Source organism: Pseudophryne corroboree, chromosome 9 (assembly GCF_028390025.1).
Source record: "Pseudophryne corroboree isolate aPseCor3 chromosome 9, aPseCor3.hap2, whole genome shotgun sequence".
Lineage (NCBI taxonomy): Eukaryota > Metazoa > Chordata > Amphibia > Anura > Myobatrachidae > Pseudophryne > Pseudophryne corroboree.
This window is the reverse complement of record NC_086452.1, coordinates 341,509,683-341,533,811: the sequence shown is the minus strand read 5'-3', so window position 1 is coordinate 341,533,811 and position 24,129 is coordinate 341,509,683. Positions and strand designations below refer to the sequence as shown.

The 24,129-nt window shown below is 47.1% G+C and overlaps 1 protein-coding gene across 3 annotated transcripts in view; it reads right to left on the bottom strand.

The window, feature by feature from the left end:
* LOC134958186 (inter-alpha-trypsin inhibitor heavy chain H3-like) overlaps window positions 1–24,129 on the bottom strand; it is a 449,083-nt gene that overhangs the window by 292,118 nt on the left and 132,836 nt on the right. For all 3 annotated transcript variants that reach the window (XM_063940615.1, XM_063940617.1, XM_063940616.1), the window contains exon 3: window positions 23,109–23,275. In XM_063940615.1, the coding sequence (XP_063796685.1) occupies window positions 23,109–23,275 (167 nt within the window). The remainder of the gene's footprint in view (window positions 1–23,108; window positions 23,276–24,129) is intronic.

The following is a 24,129-nucleotide window of genomic DNA, read 5'->3' as shown; positions in this document are numbered from 1 at the left end:
TAAGGTGTACCTATACCGGAAAGATTTTCCTCTACTGGCTATGTGGCGTACAAGCTCTGTATCTGTAGGCATTCTATCTGCTCTATGCGAAAAGGTCATGGTGTGGTTACTCCATGACACTTCCCAATTTCCCGGCTTTCGGGGATTGGAGATGTTGAAATATAATAGGGACCTATCCACGTGGTATTGGTGGAGCTTCAAACTAGGAGGGCTGGAGATATTAAACCTCCGGTCCACCGGTCTCCCACCATTTAACTCAAGTACCTCCTCTATCGTTAAAGGAAATGGTACTAGCCCTGATTTGCTATGACCCTGAGGTACTTGAGAGCATACCCAACAATCTGTTTTGTTTAACACATTACCCACTAAGGAGTGATAGTCACTCAATGGATGCCGGTCCATATGGATATTAAAACTGGATTGGCATTTCTTAATGCACCCATCCTCAATGACATTGTTACAGAGCCTACAGATACAGTTTTCTTCAGCTAACAATCCTTCACAATTCCTTCTATGGTCAATGCTATCGGATCGTTTTCTGATACTCGCCTTTGCTTGTTGGTTAGGTTGATTTTGGAAAACTACGCCTCCATCTTTATCATCAGAACCCATTCCAGAACCTCTCTCGACCTCCATGGTACTCTCGCCGGAACAGACTGCTCTGGTCAACATCATGGTTAACAGGAAAATCCGGATCACAGTCTCTTGGGGCAAGTCCATCTTATAGGAGGAAACGGAGAAGAATGAAAAAGGGGAAAAAGAAATTTGAGGGAGAGGGGATGGGAAGTGGAGAAAAACAATAAAAGGGAGTGGGGAGTCGACAACAGCTCTTGGTCTTGAGATTTTCACGGCTCAGGTGCCGCCTCAGTCCTCCTGGAACAGACACTCCAGTGATACAACCTCTACCGTCTGTTCCTTATCACGGGACTTCTCTGGATCAGCAACCTTCTTGCAGTGGGACGAATGAACCCAAGTCTCTCTCTCAGCAACCTTCAATGCTGTGGTGCTAGTCAATAAGACCTGGTATGGTCCTTCCCATCTGTCAATAAGGCAACCTGAGCGTAGAAAATTCCGTATCATTACATAATCCCCAGGTTCAATGTCATGACAATTACTATCTGGTAAATCAGGAATCACCAACTTCAGATTATCATTTTGATTCCTTAACTGTTTACTCATGTTAATCAAGTATTTTACAGTTACTTCATTGTTACACTTCAAATCATCCTGAGGGTTAATCATAACATGCGGTTGTCGACCAAACAAGATTTCAAAGGGAGACATATTAAGAGGGGACCTGGGAGTGGTTCTGATACTGTACAATACAATGGGTAAAGCTTCTGGCCATGTCAATCCTGTCTCTGCCATCACTTTACTCAATTTATTTTTAATAGTGCTGTTCACTCTTTCGACCTTCGCACTCGCCTGTGGACGGTACGGAGTGTGCAGCTTGCTATCAATTCCCATCAACTTACACATTGCTTGAAAGACATCACCTGTAAAATGGGTACCCCTATCACTTTCGATAATTCTAGGGATACCATATCTACATACAAATTCCTGCACAATTTTCTTAGCAGTAAACATAGCGGTATTTGTAGCCGCAGGAAATGCTTCGACCCAATTTGAGAAAACATCTATACAGACAAGTACATATTTCAAATTTCGACAAGGGGGTAATTGTATAAAGTCAATTTGTATTACCTGGAAAGGGCCGCCGGCAGGTGGGATATGGGATGGTTCTGTAGGTATTGCCTTTCCAATATTCTTTCTCAAACAAGTAAGGCAGGACATTGCTCTTTTACTCGCATGAGAGGAGAATCCTGGGGCGCACCAATATGCTCTTACCAATTTGCACATTCCCTCCTTACCCAGATGAGTCAGCCCGTGAGCTGCTTCAGCCAGACATGGAAGATATGCTCTGGGGGCCACCGGTTTACCATGTCCATCCGTCCAGAGTCCTGAGGACTCCTGGCCATATCCCTTTGCCTTCCAGACTGCCTTTTCCTGTGTGGAACACAAATTTTGCATCTCACACAACTTTTGTGTGTTGATGGTATTAAATACCATCAGTTGTGTGGTGTCTGTCTGTCTGGGGGTAGCAGCTGCTAACTTAGCTGCTTCGTCTGCTCGGCTGTTACCAAGCGATACTGGGTCTTGGCTATATGTATGTGCTTTACATTTGATAACAGCCACTCTGTCGGGTTCCTGTATCGCTGTTAGAAGCCTTTTTATGTGAGCTGCATGCGCTACCGGTGTACCAGCTGCCGTCATGAAATTTCTGAGGCGCCATAGGGCTCCGAAATCATGAACTACCCCGAATGCGTATCTAGAATCGGTGTAGATATTGGCTGATTTGCCCTTAGCCAATTCACATGCTCTGGTTAGGGCGACCAGTTCAGCAACCTGGGCTGAGTGGGGTGGGCCTAGCGGTTCCGCTTCTATGGTGCCTTGGTCATCTACGACTGCGTATCCAGTACACAAGTCTCCCGAGTCTGACTGTCTATGACAACTACCGTCCATGTAGAACGTAAGTTCTGCATCTTCCAGTGGGTTGTCACTGATGTCAGGCCTTGCGGTAAAATTTTGGGTCAAATATTCCATACAATCATGTGTATCTTCCTTTGTATTAAATCCTCCTTCCCCATCACTCTCACCTTCCACCCTTTGTGCCTGACCAGGCACACCTGGGAGATATGTTGCAGGATTTAATGCACTGCATCTCCTTATGGTGATGTTTACGGGGGCCATTAGGGCCAATTCCCATCTTGTAAACCTTGCTGATGAGACGTGTCTGGTTTGGGCAGAATTTAATAAGGCTGACACTGCATGAGGCGTATGGATTGTGAGGTTGTGGCCTAGCACGACATCTTCGCTTTTTGTCACTAGCAATGCTATCGCAGCAACGCTTCGCAAGCATGTGGGGAGGGATCGCGCTACCGTGTCTAGCTGAGCGCTGTAGTATGCAACTGGCCTGCTGGCATCACCGTGCTTTTGGGTTAGTACGCCTGCCGCGCAACCAGCACTTTCTGTTCCGTATAGTTCAAAGGGTTTCCCATAGTCTGGCATACCTAGTGCTGGTGCCTGCGTTAGGCACTGTTTAAGTCTCTCAAATGCTGCCTCAGACTCGTCTGTATGCGAAATCCGATCAGGTTTGTTTGAGGAGACCATTTCCTGCAAAGGTAATGCTAAAATGGAAAACCCTGGGATCCAATTACGGCAATACCCACACATTCCTAAAAACGTTCTGATCTGTTGCTGGGTTTGTGGCAGAGTCATGTCTCTAATTGCTTGGATTCTATCAGCGGTCAGGTGTCTCAGTCCTTGTGTTAAACAGTGTCCCAAATATTTTACCTTAGCTTGGCATAATTGCAACTTGTCTTTGGAAACCTTGTGTCCTGTGTCTGAAAGATGAAACAGGAGCTGTTTCGTATCCTTCAGGGATGCCTCCAATGAATCAGAACACAGTAGTAGATCATCCACGTACTGTATTAATACTGATCCACTCACTGGTTGGAAAGACTGTAAACAATCATGCAAAGCCTGAGAAAATATACTTGGGCTATCTATGAAACCTTGGGGTAATCGAGTCCACGTGTATTGGACTCCTCTGTATGTGAATGCGAATAAATATTGGCTGTCAGGGTGCAGAGGTACCGAAAAGAAAGCGGAGCAGAGGTCAATAACAGTGAAAAATTTGGCAGTGGGAGGGATTTGCATTAGGATGACAGCTGGATTTGGCACTACGGGGAACTGACTCTCAACTATTTTGTTAATCCCCCTTAGATCCTGCACTAGCCTGTAACCCCTCCCCCCACTCTTTTTAACAGGGAAGATGGGACTATTGGCAGTGCTGGACGTTCTTACCAGAATGCCCTGTTGTAGCAAGCGCTCTATTACTGGGTAAACTCCTAACTCCACCTCTGGCTTCAGAGGGTACTGTGGGATTTTTGGAGCTATCCTACCATCTTTTACTTGTACAACTACTGGAGCTACGTTTGCCATTAATCCAGTGTCCTGTCCGTCTTTTGTCCAAAGTGACTCTGATCTCTGAGATGTCATCTCTTCTACTTGGGATGGATTCCTATTTGTCATAATGGTATGCGACATTAATTTTGACGGGGAGTCTAACATGTCTCGTACTTCCTGAGCGTGATTCTCAGGTATGTCCAAGAATACACCTTCAGGAGTACAATAAATGACGCACCCCATTTTACACAGTAAGTCTCTTCCCAGGAGATTAGTTGGTGCCGATGCAGCCAGCAGAAAGGAATGCTTGGTATGCAAAGGCCCTATTGTAATCTCTGCTGGTTTGCTAACAGGGTAATGCTGGACTACTCCTGTTACTCCCACGGCTGGAATTGTCCTACCAGTGGTTCTCATGCCCACTGTCGAATTTATCACTGACTTGGCCGCCCCTGTGTCTACAAGAAAGTTTAATGATTTACCAGCTACATTAATTGCAATTTCGGGTTCACTTCCAAGACTTGCAATCAATTTTACTGGCTGCAGATTACAGGTATGGCCACACCCCTATTGGGTATGGTGACCTCCCTGAATCCCGCTGGCAGCAACTACTTGTGAGGGAGATATCTTTTTGTTTCCCCTGTATGTGGCTCATAACTCCGTCTCTGTGGACCCTGATCCCAATGTCGTGTGTCGTGTCGTTGTCTAGGGGGTTGGTAAGACTTTTGTTGATTTCTTAATCTACAGTCTCGTGCAAAGTGTCCCTGTTTGTGACAAAAATAACATGTTACCACAGTTGACTTACCCACAGGGTTTGGTGATATTACCACAGGCTGCTTTGTGGTCAGGGCCTTTATACTTACTGACATTAACTTATCACCTTGTGACTCTCCCTGTGTCTGGTGATGTTCCGGTCGTGATCAATAGCAGCCTCTCTCAAAGTGGCCACTGACAGACCTCGCCAACATGGTTGCGTGGTCTGTACCCTTGCCTTTAGTGTTTCCTTTAAACCATCCATTAGTACAGATACTGCTACTTCTTGATGGTTTGGATTGGTCTTAATGTCCTCTATACCAGTGTACTTTGCCATTTCTAATAGTGCCCGGTGAAAATATTCTGCTGCTGTTTCTGACTCCTTTTGTTTAATGGAGAATATTTTGTTCCATTTAACAACGGCTGGGAAATACTCCTTTAACTGTAAATTTATCCTTTTTACGTTATCTTTGTTGTACACATCTGTAAGAGGTACATCCTGATCTAATCCACAGTCAACTAAGAATTGAGCTGCGTCGACATTGGAGGGTAAACAAGCTCTTAGCAATATCTGCCAATCTTTATTATTGGGCTCTAAAGTGTTTCCTAGGTCCCTGATGTATTTTTGGCTAGCAACTAAATCTTTTCTAGGGTCAGGGAATTCAGACACTATGGTCCTCAATTCCATTCGGGTAAACGGGCAATACATGGCAATGTTCCTCACAGGGGTGACCCCTGTTGTGTCTGTTTTCCCATTGGGAACTACTATTACCTTAACAGGATTTACTCTAACAACATCATTCTGTGTAGATTCTACAGCCTGTGGTGAAATTGTTTCAGCATAATGTATGGTGCCGTACTTACCCGTTGACACGACCTCACCTATCCCTCCGCTAGGGGCCTTTGTTACTAATCTCGGGGGTGGAGCAGTTCCTACTGTGGTTTCCGATATAGTGGCCGCTAGAGAGAGCGCTGAAATTGTTGCCGAATCGTCTTCTTGATCACACTCCTGAGGAAAGTTCAAAACAGGGTACAACTTGCACGGGTTAATACTTGCATGGGTTAATGGTTCAACATTATCCTTAACATTTACATGGTTACTAAGTGATTGTGTGTTACACCTTAGTGCGTCTTTCTCCGCAATCAACTTCTCTCCCGCTATATATGGTGGCGGTGGGGCCGTGGCTATCAGTTTCCTGACCGACCCAGATCCCGCCGCCTGAGCCAAACCTCTCTGTATCTCACCTTCCTGTTGCCACAACTGCAAATAATCATAATGCTTGATTCGTCTCTTTGTTGATTTTATGAGACATATCCTCCTCCTTAAATTTTGTAACACTTCTGGGCTGAAGCTACCTATTCTTGGGAATTTCTCCCCATCATGTACCGTCATTCTCTCCCATTCATCACATAAAACCTCTGTGTGACTTCCATATTTCTCACACATTACGTATCTGGCCGATCCTACTGGTCGGTTTACAGAGTCAACCCGAACCGAGGTTGATCGCCCCCTTCCTGAACAACTGGCCCCCATAATCTGCAGGTGTTGCTTACTCTTCCTCTGATCTCTATATCAGGGTCTTCAGCGAACCCTTACAGAAAACCAAAATATTCACGATAGGTAGACGGTGAAGTTTACCGAGCACCCCACTCGCTCGCCCACGCCGACCAATGCGACCTGATCACACCGATATGGTGCTGGCGCACTCGACCCAGGGCACCTATTAACCTTTGTTTACTGAAAAATGCGAGTGTGATCCGAAGAGCACTACCCTTTCCAGTAAAGGTGGGGTTGTCAGATAGTTCCTGAGTGACCAGCGAACTTCCCTTTTTGAAAAAAATAAAAAATTACACAAATCACGTTAGAATGTACAAATAGCGTTAGTGACCCCTTTACTCTAATGGTACTAGGTCAGATTACTAACTACTGTACACAATTACGTGCGGTCCAATCGTTCAGCACACAAGCGACTAAGCTTATGTACGGAAAGACCAAATGGAATCGAAAATTGCGGCTGCGAATTCCTTCAGCAAGAGCTTGTATGGCCTATATGGGTGTTGCACCAACCCTTTTCGGTGTTGTGCCTGTGGACTGTATAGCGGACTTACTGTACCTGGACCTGCTGGTCTACTATGACCTCCTGGTCTTGTTTTATACGACCTCCTGGTCTGACCTCCTGGTCTTGTTTTATACGACCTCCTGGTCCGCTGTACTCTAATGCTCAAATTGTATGTTTAACTAAGGATGCCTCCCTAGCCACCGTGCATGTCACTTACACGTATGTTCCTCACGAGTACTCGGTGATTTCTTTTGGTTCAACCTCCAACTTATGTAATACAAAAACACTCACTCATCACATGTACACTTTTGTTTCTATTTCTATTTCTGCGCAGAAATTTTTCTTTAGACCAAATGTGTTACCAATTAGGAGCAGGATCTGTTAATTTAAATTTCGGACACCCAAAAATAGACTTGCGTTATTTCTCACCTCGCGTTATTTACCGCTTTGCGTTATTTATCGCTTTGCGTTAAAAAGCAACTTATCGTGATTTGAGGTACGTGGGCGTAACCGGACGCTCCGTTGCGTAATATACGCTGCGTGCGTCGGCCTTTGGATTGCGTACGCAAGTCTTTGTTAGGGACACGTGCACGCAAAGCAAAGATCCACCGTAACACAATTTATACTTTTATCAATGTAGATGATCCTTGATCATCTACCACACACCACACTGACTTCGCCTTATCTCCCAGGCAAAAACTGTGTGTTTGTCTACACTTTTAACTTTATTACCTCTATTCTTAAACTATGAAATAACGGCAACTCTCTTTTAGCACTTTTATCAACTATAAAACTGGCAGACAGGAGAGTGATATACGAAAATACACAAATGAAAAAGAAATGCAGATATATATGTGTGCGTGCGTGTGTACGCAAGACAGAAAAATAAACAGTTTTAAAAGACACTAGCGTTTTGCTCTTACCTCCGGTTCCCGGATTCCTTCAGCACCCTTTACCTAAGCGAAGCAGACGCTTATCCCGTCAGCACTACGAGGGATACAACCTCCCGCCCTTTGCTGAGGGATAATGTCTGCTGATCTACCTAGTGCAGATATGTGAAGGACAGGACGAGCCGCCAATTGATAAAGCTAAATATTTATCTTATATAAAACACTAAGAGGTCTAAGAACACTGTACGCTATCTACGTAAGAAGTACCGTAAGGGTACGCAAGTTGCGTAGCGATCGCTCAACCGTAGTCGAGACGCTCAAGCGTCATGTTCGCTTACGGCCCAGAGATCACAGGTAGGCACGCTATTGGCTGCCGACTAACGTAATGTTTCGCTATAGCGTAGCGGACGCTCGGGACCACGAGGAGATCACCAGCGATGCAGACGCTCACAACGTTAAACCTTTATATCTATACCTTTAGCAATGAAATACACAGTAAACCTTAGTGTAGAGACAAAGTGTAAGTGCAACCTTGTGTAACCTGATTAACTACAAAGCTGCTTGAGCGTCACCGACGCTCAGAGAATACTTAACACTATAAGAAATACACAGATACCTGGGCTTAGGGTCCAAAACCTATTATATGTATTATGACTATTATACTTGTAAAAAGGAATCACAGTACAAATGATACACTACAATATAACATAAACCAACTAACCAGATAACTACACAGGAAATACAATACAATACAATTAAGGGAAAAATACGAGAGAAATAGAAGAGAGAGAGAGAGAGAGAGAGATGAGAGAGAAATGGCTCACAATAACATCAAGACAATATGATTGCGGAGAAACACTTACGCACAAGGGGAAACGATCGCATGCGCCTCGATATCCAGCTCCCGATTATCAGCAATGAGAACCGTTGAAGAGAGTGAACTGGATACGGTCGGCCTGCCTATTTATGCCCCACACACAATGCAATTCAATGGTCCCTACAATCTCATTGTTCATTGGACACAGGAATTCGGCTTCGCATTATAACAAAAGGTCATAGGTTGATTCATACAGGTGGGCTGTGACTATTTCCAACTGCTCAGGTGGGAGGGAAACTGGGTTTCCCGCCGCATGGGTAATAAAGTGCAAATAAAGTAAATGTTCATAAACTTCTTATGTCCATAACTATTCGCACGAGCGATTGATCTGCTTCAAACCAACACCGGAATATTGCTATTTAAATACTCTTCCGATGGGTACCAAACACCACTGTATTACTCCTGTTAGACCCTTCGTACAATACAAAGAGGGATCTCCTTGTTCAGGAACATGCTATGTTAACCAAACTTTCAGAATCTATCAAAGGGACCATGATCTACAAAATACATTATTAGTGAAAATATGTAATGATTGAGTCGCACGCTACGATCGCATAAACTCTACCGTAAATACGCATACCATGCGCCTGCGGGTGCCCGCGACTGTGAGTATGCGCACGTACGGGAGAGCGTACGCATGCGCAGCACGGACCTGTATGAGGTGCAAATATGGCAGTGTGTGTAGAGATATTTTTCTGACTTTGACACAGGGCTCTGCTACTTCCAGATATCACAGAGAATTGGCCTGGGAGAGAGATCTGGGTGTCACTTTGGATGAGGAGGAGTGGGGTGAAATTTGGAGTAATGCGTCCTCTAGCTCTATCTGTGTCAGGAAAAAGGAAAATGTATATAAACTGGTACAGGTTGAGTATCCCATATCCAAATATTCCGAAATACGGAATATTCCGAAATACGGACTTTTTGAGTGAGAGTGAGATAGTGAAACCTTTGTTTTTTGATGGCTCAATATACACAAACTTTGTTTAATGCACAAAGTTATTAAAAATATTGTATTAAATGACCTTCAGGCTGTGTGTATAAGGTGTATATGAAACATAAATGAATTGTGTGAATGTACACACACTTTGTATAATGCACAAAGTTATAAAAAATATTGGCTAAAATTACCTTCAGGCTGTGTTTATAAGGTGTATACGTAACATAAATGCATTCTGTGCTTAGATTTAGGTCCCATCACCATGATATCTCATTATGGTATGCAATTATTCCAAAATACGGAAAAATCCCATATCCAAAATACCTCTGGTCCCAAGCATTTTGGATAAGGGAGACTCAACCTGTATATCGTTGGTACTATGTACCTTCTTCGTTTGAAGACGATGTACCCTGATGTTTCTGACGGTTGTTGGAGGGGTTGTGCTTCTGAGGGGACGTACCTGCATATTTGGTGGATTTGCCCGAAACTAGTACCTTTATGGAAAGAAGTTATCCGACTTCTTTCGTTCCTATTTTCTACCCCAATCCCCCTGGACCCTAAATACTTTCTACTGCCTCTGGACCTCCCGACTTTAACTAAACATCAGAACAAGTTATTACGTCATGTGGCTACTGCCACGACATGTTAAATTCCGAAAGGCCTGGAGGTTGCCCTCCCCACCATCTCTACAGTCCATTGTCGCTTACATTTGGTATATTTATAAGATGGAATATATGACCAGTGTCATTAGACATTCTGCCAGGGCGTTCGATAAAATCTGGGCACCTTGGCTCACTACTCAAAATGCCCCTTCCCCATTCAGTAGCTGATTAAGCTACGTACCCCACTTTTTATGTTGGCTGCCTGGACCCCGCCACTCGGACCTCCCTTCCTCTTATATCCATTTCCCCTTTTGCCCACGATCTTGTCTCCTCCTTTTCCTGTCTCTAATCTTCCTGTTCTCTCTCTCCCCTGGGCTGGTTGGCCGCGCCATGGACCTAGAGGACTCTTTCTTCTCTTGCTCTATCTCTGTCGTCTCACTTAAAAACATAATAGATTTACTTATTTGATTGCTATAATATTTCATTCTGTGTGTATCTTAGTACTACTTTGTTTTTCTATGCCTGTGAAACGCACCGTTTCTGTATATTACTGTAAATCGACCAATAAAACTTTAAAAAAAAAAAAAAAAAAGAAAGAGCAACAGGAGTAGGAGACATAGTAGTGATGGGAGATTTTAACTATCCAGAGATAAACTGGAAAAACGATTCATGTGATACTGCTAGGGGCAATATGTTTTTAAACACACTTAATGATAACTACTTAGTTCAACTAATTGAGGAACCAACTAGGTACAATGCAATCTTAGACCTGGTATTAACAAACAATGGGGATTTGGTATCAGGTATTATAGTAGGGGAACCCATAGGAAACAGCGACCACAATATGGTCACATTCAATATCAGTTTCCATAAACAGCCCTATACTGGCTCAACTAGGACTCTAAACTTTAGCAAAGCAAATTTTGATAAGATGAGGGTATTTTTCAGGGATATTGAATGGGAAGGTTTGTTTTTAGGAAAAAATACTACAGAGAAATGGGAGGTACTAAAATTCCTGCTAGCTAAAAATACACTCAAATTTATTCCTACGAGCAGCAAAAAAAGGAATAAAAATCATAAACCGATGTGGCTTAACAAAAAGATTAAGGACCTTATGGGCAAGAAAAGGCGAGCATTTAAAAAATACAAATCTGACGGGGAAGCAGAGTCATTTCAGAACTATAAGGAATGTAACAAAATAAGCAAAAAGGAAATAAGAGCGGCTAAAGTAGAAACTGAAAAACTGGTAGCAAAGGAAAGCAAAGCGAATCCCAAAAAATTATTTAAATACATTAATAGTAAGAGATTAAAGAAGGAGAGTATAGGCCCTTTAAAAGACAAGTTGGGAGTCTTAAGCAAAAATTATAATGACATAGCGGACACACTAAATTAGTTTTTTTCAACAGTATTTACTAGAGAGGACCCAATTCAGGGACTAACATATAATCTCAATAATGAGAATATCCCACTGATAGGTACTTATTTAAGCGAGGAAGTAGTCTGTGACCGATTAAAACATTTAAATATAAATAAGTCACCAGGTCCCGATGGTATTCACCCAAGGGTTCTAATGGATCTTCATTCTGAACTTGCAAAACCGCTATTTTTGATCTTTAAGGATTCAGTAATATCAGGTATGGTTCCCAAAGACTGGCGTATAGCAGAAGTAGTGCCTATATTCAAAAAGGGAAGTAAAGCTGAACCAGGTAATTATAGACCAGTTAGTCTTACATCTATAGTGGGGAAAGTATTGGAAGGTATTCTAAGAGATAGTATTCAGAAGTTCCTTGAAGTCAATAAGGTCATTAAAAGGAATCAACATGGGTTTATGAAGGACAGATCCTGTCAAACCAACTTACTTGGCTTTTATGAAACAGTAAGCGCAAACCTAGATCAGGGTAAAGAGGTGGATGTAATCTTTTTAGATTTTGCCAAAGCGTTCGATACTGTACCACACATGAGACTTATCTACAAGCTACAAGAATCAGGGCTAGGAAGCACAATATGCACTTGGGTCAAAAACTGGTTAGATAATAGGGAGCAGCGCATTGTGGTTAATGGATCTTTTTCAACTTGTACTGAAGTGCTAAGTGGTGTGCCGCAAGGCTCAGTATTAGGACCACTATTGTTCAATATTTTCATTAACGACCTAACAGAAGGTCTAGAGAGCATGGTGTCAATTTTTGCAGATGATACCAAATTGTGTAAAGTTATAAATGCGGAGGGGGATGCGGAGTCACTTCAGAATGACTTAGTTAAATTAGAAGCTTGGGCAGCGAAATGGAGAATGCACTTCAATACAGACAAGTGTAAGGTACTGCACTGTGGTAACAAGAACAAAAATAACACCTACATACTAAATGGGGTAAAATGAGGGGATTCTGTACTGGGAAAGGACTTAGGTGTCCTCATAGATAGCAAACTAAGCAGTAGTACCCAAAGTAGGACTGCAGCAAAGAAGGCTAATAAGATATTAGCATGCATAAAATGGGGAATTGATGATAGGGACGAGAGTATTATACTCCCGTTATATAAATCACTTGTGAGGCCACACCTTGAATACTGTGTACAATTCTGGGCACATTACTACAAAAAGGATATCCTGGAGCTAGAAAAAGTTCAAAGGCGAGTGACCAAACTAATTATGGGTATGGAGACGCTGGAATACGAGGAAAGGCTTGCAAGACTAGGCATGTTTACACTGGAAAAGAGGAGATTAAGAGGGGACATGATCAACATTTACAAATATATAAGGGGACAATATACAGATCTTGCGCAGAACCTGTTTTTGGTTAGATCAACACAGAGAACTCGTGGACACTCGCTAAGGTTAGAGAAGATTCCACACAATACAGCGTAAAGGCTTTTTTACGGTAAGGACGCTACGTGTTTGGAATTCCCTGCCTGAGGGAGTTGTGATGGCCAACTCAGTCAACACCTTTAAGAATGGGTTAGATAAATTCCTAATGGATAAGGATATCCAGGGTTACGGGGCATAGTCACGCACTATGGTTATTATAAAAAAGAGGGGTTAATCGGAACGGCAGTCAGCAACTTCAGTCAAAATTTGATACAAAATAATCGTACATAGGAGACCACAAATAGGTTGAACCCGATGGACAATTGTCTTTTTTCAACCTCAGATACTATGTTATTATGTATGTATGGTGTCATGTTTCACTAGGGGAAGGGTGTGTTGTGTTTGTAGTCAGGGCTGTTTCTAGCCAATTTGGCTCCCAGTGCGAGATTTAAAAATGCGCCCCCCCCCCCATGACATAAAGAAAATGTGTCCCCCCCACACACACACCTAGATAAAAAAAACGTGTGCGCGCACCCGGCAAGGGGGCGTGGCCTCATCTAAATGGGTGTGGCCATGTCTGAAAAGACTACCTCACAATCCAGTTTTTGACCCTGCTCCAACAGATCACGAGCACCACAGGGAAAAAAAATTCTACCATATTAAGCCCCACACATTAATGCCCCCTGCACCATATTATGACACACATCGCAATGCCCTTGATACATTAAATCCCCACACTACGGCAGGCAAGAGTCCACATTTCACACATTATGGCAGGTGTCCCCATTTTACACATTGAGAGAGAGAGAGAGAGAGAGCGAGGGAGAAAATACTTACAGAGGCGATTACCGCTCTTCGGCCCGCCTCACCAGTCGCTCCTCACGCCGGCCTTTCCCTCTTCCTAACTTGGATCCCCCTCAGTACTCTGCTCAGCGGAGGGGGTTGTTTGCGGAGTGATGGGGTTGCGTCGTGACGTAACGACGCAACTGCGTCATTCCATGAAACTCTGGGTTACTCGGGAACAAATAGGAGGGGGAAGCAGGGAGCCACAGTTAGTGCCGCGGCGGGCGCCCAGTGCGGTTGCACTGCTCGCCTGCCCCAAGAAACGGCCCTGTTTGTAATATTTCACTGGGGTTCTGTGTCATGTTTCACTGGGTGGGGATAGGTGTGTGTGTGTGTGTGTCATGGTTCACTTGTGGGTCTGTGTTTGTCATGTTTTACTGGGTGTGGGTGGTGAGGGTGTGTGTCATGTTTCATGGGGGGGGGAGGGTGTTTGTGTGTGTGTGTGTGTGTGTGTGTGTGTGTGTGTGTGTGTGTTTCACTGGGAGTCTGTGTGTGTCATATATCACGGGGGGGGGGGGAGATGGTGTGTTTATGTCATGTTTCACTGGGGGTCTATGTCATACTTTTCTTCTCTCCTCTTTGGGAGATACTCGGAGAGGAGAAGCAGGTGGGGGCGGCGACGGAGGCGGGGCCGGGTCTATGTGTGTTTTTCCTACAAGTTCCTCTGGGAGTACTGGAAGCTAGTATGCCGATGTGCAGGGAGCTGCTGACCGTTCCGACACCTGGAGCTATCGATTTCGAAAGCTGCACGTGGCGCTGCCCTATCTCTACAGCAGGGATAGAGCTGTCCCTGGCTGTGATGGGTGCCGGCTCCCGGCTGCAAAGGAGATCTTGTGAGGCTTGCGAAATCTTCTGCATGCCCAGTGAGCCGGCTGCTGGGAGAGACACAGCACATCACACTAGGCTAATGTGCTGTGGCCACTGACTGGTATCACCAGAAGCCAAGATGTTCATACTAGTGCTTCCAGCTTCGCCTCTGTAAGGAGGTGAAGAGGGAAGAGTGATACCGGTACATATCATACATGTACCCAGGACAGCGCACATAATACCCCTTGTATTAGTGGCGCTTACACACGTAACACCCCCCGTAGTAGTGACGCTTACACACGTATTGCCCCCTGTACCAGTGCCGCTTAGACACGTAACGCCCCCCTGTACCAGTGCCGCTTACACACGTAACGCCCCCTGTACCAGTGCAGCTTAGACACGTAACGCCCCCTGTACCAGTGCCGCTTACACATGTAACGCCCCCTGTACCAGTGCCACTTAGACACATAACGTCCCCTGTATCAGTGCTGCTTACACATGTAACACCCCCTGTACCAGTGCCGATTAGACACGTAACGCCCCCTGTACCAGTGCCGCTTACACACGTAACGCCCCCTGTACCAGTGCAGCTTAGACACGTAACGCCCCCTGTACCAGTGCTGCTTAGACACATAACGCCCCCTGTACCAGTGCCGCTTAGACACGTAACGTCACTTGTACCAGTGCCACTTACACATGTAACGCCTCCTGTACCAGTGCCGCATAGACACTTAACGCCCTTTGTACCAGTGCCGATTAGACACGTAACGCACCATGCAGCAGTGCCACTTACACATGTAACACCCCCTGTACCAGTGCCGCTTAGACACGTAACGCCCCCTGTACCAGTGCCGCTTAGACACGTAACGCCTCCTGTACCAGTGCCACTTAGACACATAACGCCCCCTGTACCAGTGCCGCTTAGACACGTAACGTTCCCTGTACCAGTGCCACTTACACATGTAACGCCTCCTGTACCAGTGCCGCATAGACACGTAACGCCCTTTGTACCAGTGCCGATTAGACACGTAACGCACCATGCAGCAGTGCCACTTACACATGTAACACCCCCTGTACCAGTGCCGCTTAGACACGTAACGCCCCCTGTACCAGTGCCGCTTAGACACGTAACGCCTCCTGTACCAGTGCCACTTAGACACATAACGCCCCCTGTACCAGTGCCGCTTAGACACATAATGTCCCCTGTACCAGTGCTGCTTACACACGTAACGCCTCCTGTACCGGTGCCGCATAGACACGTAACGTTCCCTGTACCAGTGCCACTTACACATGTAAAGCCTCCTGTACCAGTGCCGCTTAGACATGTAACGCCCCCTGTACCAGTGTCGCTTAGACAGGTAACGTCCCCTGTACCAGTGCCGCTTAGACATGTAACTACCCCTGTACCAGTGCCGCTTACACACATTATGTCGCAGTCACACATACACACACACAGATACATCACATACATATATATATATATATATATATATACACACACACACACACATACACACACATACATACTGTACATACATTACACACATACACAGTCACACGTATATACAGTAGACTCAGATACTGTGTACACATAAACACACTCACTTACTCTCTTTCCAGACACTTACCTAAGGAAGTCTGGCTGGCCGAAGCTGCAGCAGCTCATCCTCCTGCTGCAGCCTGGTCCCGTCTAGCTCCGCCCCTTATTCCCATCTAGCCCCATCCCGCCCGGCCAATGCACTGTCACACAGGGGAGGGGGAGAGGAGGCTTTGTGCTGCCTGTGCCGAGGGGTAGAGGAGGCTTTGTGCTGCCAGCGCCGCTGGGGAGAGGAGGCTTTGTGCTGCCAGCGCCGCTGCATGTCATAGAGTGTGACAGCAGCCGGCAGCAGTAGCAGGGACATCAGTAGCAGCTCAGCACAGGGATGCAGAGCAGGGAGAGCGCCTCTCCACCCTGGCGCCTCCCTGTACTGCATCCCTTTGCTGAGCTGTCAGCATCAGGCCTGCATGTACCCCTACGTGCAATAATAAAGCACATTTCATTATAGGTAACTACAGTTTTTGAAAAGGTAAGATGATTGTACTGGGAAAAAAACACTACAGCATGTAAAACGCACACCAGCATGTACTGTATGCTGTATTCAGTGTTTCTACAATACTTTTACAGGACCACTCCTTAATTATTCAATTATCCCTCTTTTTACTGGAATTGTTCTGAAAGTAACATTGTACTTTAAGACACCTCAATTAAAGGTAACCTATAACCCAAAGATTATTTTGGTGTATATTTTGAGAATTCACCATGCTCTAGCGTTTCACTCCACATGCACCTGGAGGAGAATTTGAAGAGCAGGGACCAACAATCTTTATATATATATATATATATATATATATCTCCTATATAATAGCCCTGTGATTCTGTGCCTGGGTTTCAAACGCTGGGCGTGGCTAGTGGCTAGGAGCTCTCATTGGGTTAGTGGCAAATCTATCACACCCAGCCCACAGCTGATTGGGCGAGAAATGTCCTCCCACACAGGTTACATCCAATGGGAGGCTCTGGCCTTTGCCTGCTGTGTTTTCACATTCACAAAGCAGGATTAGCAATGGGAATGATGGAGCTGTAGCTCCAGGTCCACACCCCAAAATAGGCCCACTGCATCTGCAGCAACATACCCTCCAACAATTTACACATAAAAATTGATGCAAATTCGAAAAGGGGGCGTGGCCACAGGTACAGCTGCATGACCACGCCCCTTTTCCTATACTTTCAATTCAATGGAAGCTTGGAGAGATAAAAAACGGTACAGACCATAAAAAAAAGGTCCTGTACCTGTCAAAAAGGTGCAGCTGGAGGGTATGCCACTGCATCTGCAGAAAGTCTCTGCGCTGTAGATAGGGGGAAAAACAATCCTTTTACTGCAGCGTCCTATGGGGGGTCATTCCAAGTTGATCGCTAGCTGCATTCGTTCGCTGTGCAGCGATCAGGCAAAAACTCGGCACTTCTGCACATGCGTATGCAGCGCAATGCGCACATGCGGCTTACTATTACAACCAACTATGTAGTTTTACCCAGGGTCTAGCGACAGGGCCGTAACTACGTGTGTGCCAGCGGTGCCTGGCACACAGCACAGCCGCCCGGGAGGCGCAATTGCCCGCATCCACATTTAAGCCACCACTCACGCCATCAAGGGACCCGGCTGGAGCGAGGAGAGGAGCATAGATGCAGTCCGGGGGCAGGGGAGGAGGGAGGGAGACTCTGGAGCAGCAGCAGCAGAGCCGGCAGGGCAGGCTGGAGAGGCGGATACTGTCCAAATCAGTCTCTCGGAGGCTGCTGCCAGCGTTCCCTCTGTCTCCCGCACACCGTCCCTGCCTGCTGCACTCCTAATCACCAGGCAACACAGATGATCATGCCCCATCCAACACCCCCGTGCGCGCGCCATCACCAAGCAACGCTCCCGCTAGAACCGCACAGATGCCCCAAACCCCCCCCACCCATGCGCGTGCCATCACCGGGCAATGCTCCCGCTGGAACCGCGCAGATGCCCCCACCCCCCCCGCCACCCGTGCGCGCGCCAGCACCCGCAACAGGCCTGTAGCGGAGGGACATCTGCCGGTCAAATTTCGCAGCAATGGAGGCAGAGCGGGACGAGGATCAATAGGACCAGTGCTGCGGATCTGTTAATGCTGGTAAGACAGTCTCTCTCACTCTATTGCTGTCAGTCAATAAGTTCAGTATAACAACCATCCTGCCTAATTACATTACATGTCTCCCTCCCCTTGCCCCACCCCCGCGATCGCTTGTAAATCCCTGTATAGTGTCAGTGTACTGTATGTGTGTATGGACCCTCTGTATAGTGTCAGTGTACTGTATGTGTGTATGGACCCCTGTATAGTGTCAGTGTACTGTATGTGTGTGTATGGACCCCTGTATAGTGTCAGTGTACTGTATGTGTGCGTATGGACCCCTGTATAGTGTCAGTGTACTGTATGTGTGCGTATGGACCCCTGTATAGTGTCAGTGTACTGTATGTGTGCGTATGGAAACAGTAGCTGTCCTGCCGGCCTGGAAGCCCCGAGATGGTTAATGAAACGGATAGAGTGGGTGATATCGCGGAGGGTAATGTCTGGACGCTGAATCAATGTAAAAAGTGACAGTGACAGTGCTGTGCAGTGCAGTGGGTGTGCAGTCTGGCCCGGTGCTAGAGTGTTTGGCGCCCCCCTGCAAACTATAAATTTGCACCCTCGCATACTTTACAAACGCATAGCGCACATAATGACCCCTGTGGTAAAGTCACTTACACATGTAATGCCCCCTGTACCAGAGACGCTAACACATGTAATGCCCCCTGAACCAGTGACGCTTACACATTCACGCCCCCCCTGTACCAGTGACGCTAACACAAGTAACACCCCCTGTAGCAGTGACGCTTACACATGTAATGCCCCCTGAACCAGTGACGCTTACACATGTCACGCCCCCCCTGTACCAGTGACGCTTACACAAGTAACACCCCCTGTACCAGTGCCACTTACACACATAACGCCCCCTGTACCAGTGATGCTTACACACATAACGCCCCTTGTACCAGTGACACTTACACACATAACGCCCCCTGCACCAGTCACGCTTACACACGTAATGCCCCGTTGCAGTGCCGCTTACACACGTAACGCCCCCTGTAGCAGTGACGCTTACACACGTAATGCCCCCTGTAGCAGTGTCACTTACACACGTAACGCCCCCTGTACCAGTAACACTTACATACATCATGCAGCAGTCACACATACACACACACACACACACACACAACAGACACATATATACAAACACACACATACATACTCTACATACATTACACACATACAGTCACACACTCACTCTCTTTCCAGACACTTATCTTGTGAATTCTGGCTGGCCGAAGCTGTAGCAGCTCATCCTCCTGCTGCAGCATGGTCCCGTGTAGCTCCGCCCCTTACTCCCATCTAGCTCCGCCCACTTTGGCTCCCTCCCCACCACTGAATGTCACACAGGGGAGGGGAGGGGGAGAGGAGGTTTTGTGCTGCCGGCGCCGAGGGGGAGAAAAGGTTTTGTGCTTCCGGGGCCGCTGCATGTGTGACAGCAGCCCGCAGCAGCAGGGATAGCAGCAGAAGCTCAGCACAGGGATACAGAGCAGGGAGAACGCCTCTCCTTCCTGGTGCCTCCCTGCACTGCATCCCTTTGCTGAGCGGCTAGCGCCGGGCCTGTGTGCAGTGTTACTGACACTGACACTGCACAGCACTCTCACCTTTTATATTGATTCAGCGAGTCAGTCAGTCCTACCGGGTTCACTATGGTATGCCGTCGGTTGGGCTCCCAGCGACCAGCATAGTGCTTGCCACGCTACGGGCACGGTGTCGCGCTACACGCCCCACGCTATTTTATTCTTCCTCCAGGGGAGTCGTGGACCCCACGAGGGAGAATGAGTGTCGATATGCCGGCTGTCGGGATCCCGGCGCCGGTATACTGTGCGCCGGGATCCCGTCAGTCGACATACTGAAGACCACCCAGTCCTACCAGCCAGTCCCGCGCCGCATTACAGGGAAGTAGACACACTAAATAAACTACAGCTCCCAGCAGCCCTTAGCACTGAAGCATTCCGGCCCTTAGGGCTGCTGGGAGCTGTAGTTTATTGCGTACATCTTCTTCCCTGTAATGCGGCGCATTGGGACACCGGCGCTAACAATAGTGACTGGCTGCTTTGCGAGTCTCCGGGAGAGCCACTGCCAAAGGGAGGACAGCAGATTAGCTACTTCCAGGAGGATAAGCATTACCCGCCCCTACCCCACTCACAGTACCTCTGGGCCTCATCCGCGGCACCCCCACACACCCCCTCCAGTGCTCGCGATAGCTCAGAACCCCCTCCCCCACCCGCAGCGACCCCATACTTCCCACCGCATCCACCCCTCCCCCACCCGGGGCAACCCCGCAACTGCTCCTCCCCCACCCGCAGCCGCTCCGGACCACCATCCGCGGCACCCACGCACCCTCTCTCACCTGCTGCACCACCGCAACCGCCCCTCCCGTGGCACCCCAGGATCCCATATGCCTCTTCCCCTCACCCCTTACTCCCCCAACCAAAGCACCGACTAGGTGATTCATCAGGCCCTGCTTGCGCTGTTCACGCCGTTGCAAGGGGCTTCCACCCCTTAACCATCGTACGACCTTTGTCCGTGCAATATTTAACCACTCACACAATTATGATTGGATGTAATACTCCATATAATAAAAATATTGCATGCCACAAGGGTGTGCAAGGGCTAAGAGGGTGTAGCCCCTTACGACGGTGTGAAGAGCGCTCGTAGGGCGCGATGAATCACCTAGTGTATATATATATATATATATATATATATTAAAACACTTGGGGGGATTTAAATCTTATCGCACCCCCTATCTCCCGTCTAAAGCATGGCCGTAACTAGGGGTGGACTAGGGCGGCAAGTGACCTGGGTGCAGGATTTTGGGGGGCGCTGAGAGAGCAAGAGAATTGGAGGCAGACCCGGCCGCAGCAGCAGTACACATAACTGTTTTGGAGCTCGTGGCTGTGATAGGTGGACCCGCGGTGGAGCTGTGACACAGACGTCGGCTTCTCCTGCGCTTCCCAAGTCCGCCTCTCACGGACGCGGCTGTCACTCACCATCGGTCCTAGGCTCAGGCAAGCTGCGATGTCCCAGCTCTCTGGCAGCCTGCGCAAGTCACTAGCAGGTGGTCCGGCCAGAGGAGAGGAGGCGGCCAGCAGAGTGTCAGTGTGTGCATGCAATCTCTGCTGCGCCCTGCCTCCTCTGCAAGTGACCTTTTGTATATGGTGGCTGGTCCCTGCTCCAGGACCAGCCACCCGTGTGCTGCTGCTGGTAACCAGGTGGCCCGCCCCCCTCCTTCCACCGAGCCCACTCCATGCTGCCCTAATTGAAATCTATCTGGAGCTCCATAGTAGTACAAAGGAGCTGAGAATGAAAGACACATCTTACTCAAAGTAAGCTCATGCGGAGTCAGTAAGATGTTCTAATGTTATTGTGGGGAATGGGGGCTGTAGTGTAGTTATGTAGTGTAGCTTATAGGGAATGTAGTGCAGTGTATAGGAATATGTATTGTAGTAATGTAGTGCAGCGTATAGGGGGTTATAGTCAGTGCTTAAAGTGGTCCTAGAGAGGTGGTGAAACTCACCCCCCTCCCCACAGTGCCCACGTAAGAAAGGTATTGCGCGCGCCATAGGGGCGCGCAGCAAAAGGGGTGTGGTCTCAAAAAGAAAGGGGCGTGGTCACACAATAGTAATAATGCCCACAGTAGTAGCACCCAAGTAAAAATTTGGAAGTGAGGGTATGGAAAAGTGAAGGTTGTAATTATATGCGCGCCAAAGGCACGCACGCTCCTGAAAAGGGTACATGACCACGCAAAGGGGGCGTGCCCTTCAGTGTAGTTTACCACACTCCTGCCTCCGGCTTGCGCTGTAGAGAGGGAGACGGGCGCCCTCTGGTAACGCAATCTCAGCGGGCGCCCGGCATCTCCCTGCAGTGCCGGGACATCGGGTTAGGTGAGCCTGGAGGAGGCAGAACTACGTTCCGTCTCCAGGTGGAACTGACGGAACGCAGTTCCGCCCCGTTCCGGCTCACTTTAACCCCTGGTTATAGTGTAGTAATGTAGTGCAGCATATAGGGGTATGTAGTGTAGTGATGTAGTGTAATGATGCATTGCAGTGACGTCGTGCAATGTATGGAGACACACAGGGGGCATGTAGTGGAAGACGCTGTTGGGGAGACCATGTGACAGAAGTTAAACACATCTGGAGCACACAGTGGACATGTGGGGAACACGCTGCTGTGTGCCATATGACAGATGTTTAGGGCATTTGGGGCACACAGGGGGGCAATATAATCTAATAGTGTCCACTTTTTTCTAAATATATGATAATTTTGTGTTATTAAGGTGGGGGGGGGGGGGGGGGGGTAGCCACCAAATTGCTGCATTGCCCCGGGTGACGATCCTGCCTTGCCCTGGGTGATGAAAATCCTAGTTTCGGCCCTGTCTAAAGTGACGGGAGATAGAGGGGTAATATTCAAATACCCCTGCACTCATCGCACCCATTACAGTCTGTTTTAGGTGCGCAATGCACCTAAACCGACTAAAGTAATAGGCGCGGTCGTGAAAAGACCTGTTTGGGCGCCAAAACGGGTCTCTTTACACGCATTTCAACTTGCTACCTTTGGGGATAGCGAGCTGAAATGAACTTGTCGCGCCGGTCGGCAGTAGCATTAGAATACTGCCAGCGGGGGCAATCGCGGCCGGGGGCGGGACGACGACATTTGTATCCAGCCCTAGAAGTACACAATAATGTGTGCTTTCCACTGTACACAATGGGAAAGTTAGAAAATATTCTGTGTAAAAGTTGGGGTGAGTGAGCCTTAGGGCACCAACATTTATTTACCTGCATTCTCCAAACATTTCAATTTCATCCTATTCAATGTGCTTTTTATACAAATACGTTTAACTCTGCCTGTAGTATATACAAACATGCACAACATAAGACATTTGCAGTACTTACATGCTGAAATTAGTTATAAAAGCTGATTTTGGTAGATCCACATCAAAGAAGGCTTCTTTTGATATGTTGGCCCGATTAACGGCTCTGCTCGTGATGACATTATGAGCATAACGAGATATCACTTTACTGCTGATATCTATACTGTAGACTTCTATGTCATCCACTGGCTGCATAAACAGTTAAATGAATGTGAGGAGGTTATTACCATACAGTATGCAGTGGTTCTCAAACTTTTGTGAATCACGGCGCCCTAGAGTGTCAGAATTTTTTTCACTGCACCCCTAGGCCAAAAGTTTCTGATTTACAAATTTTAAAGAAATATTAAAATAAGAATTTACTTACCGATAATTCTATTTCTCATAGTCCGTAGTGGATGCTGGGGACTCCGAAAGGACCATGGGGAATAGCGGCTCCGCAGGAGACTGGGCACAAAGTAAAAGCTTTAGGACTAGCTGGTGTGCACTGGCTCCTCCCCCTATGACCCTCCTCCAAGCCTCAGTTAGGATACTGTACCCGGACGAGCGTACACAATAAGGAAGGATTTTGAATCCCGGGTAAGACTCATTACCAGCCACACCAATCACACCGTACAACTTGTGATCTGAACCCAGTTAACAGCATGATAACAGAAGGAGCCTCTGAAAAGATGGCTCACAACAACAATAACCCGATTTTTGTAACAATAACTATGTACAAGTAATGCAGACAATCCGCACTTGGGATGGGCGCCCAGCATCCTCTACGGACTATGAGAAATAGAATTATCGGTAAGTAAATTCTTATTTTCTCTAACGTCCTAGTGGATGCTGGGGACTCCGAAAGGACCATGGGGATTATACCAAAGCTCCCAAACGGGCGGGAGAGTGCGGATGACTCTGCAGCACCGAATGAGAGAACTCCAGGTCCTCCTCAGCCAGGGTATCAAATTTGTAGAATTTAGCAAACGTGTTTGCCCCTGACCAAGTAGCTGCTCGGCAAAGTTGTAAAGCCGAGACCCCTCGGGCAGCCGCCCAAGATGAAC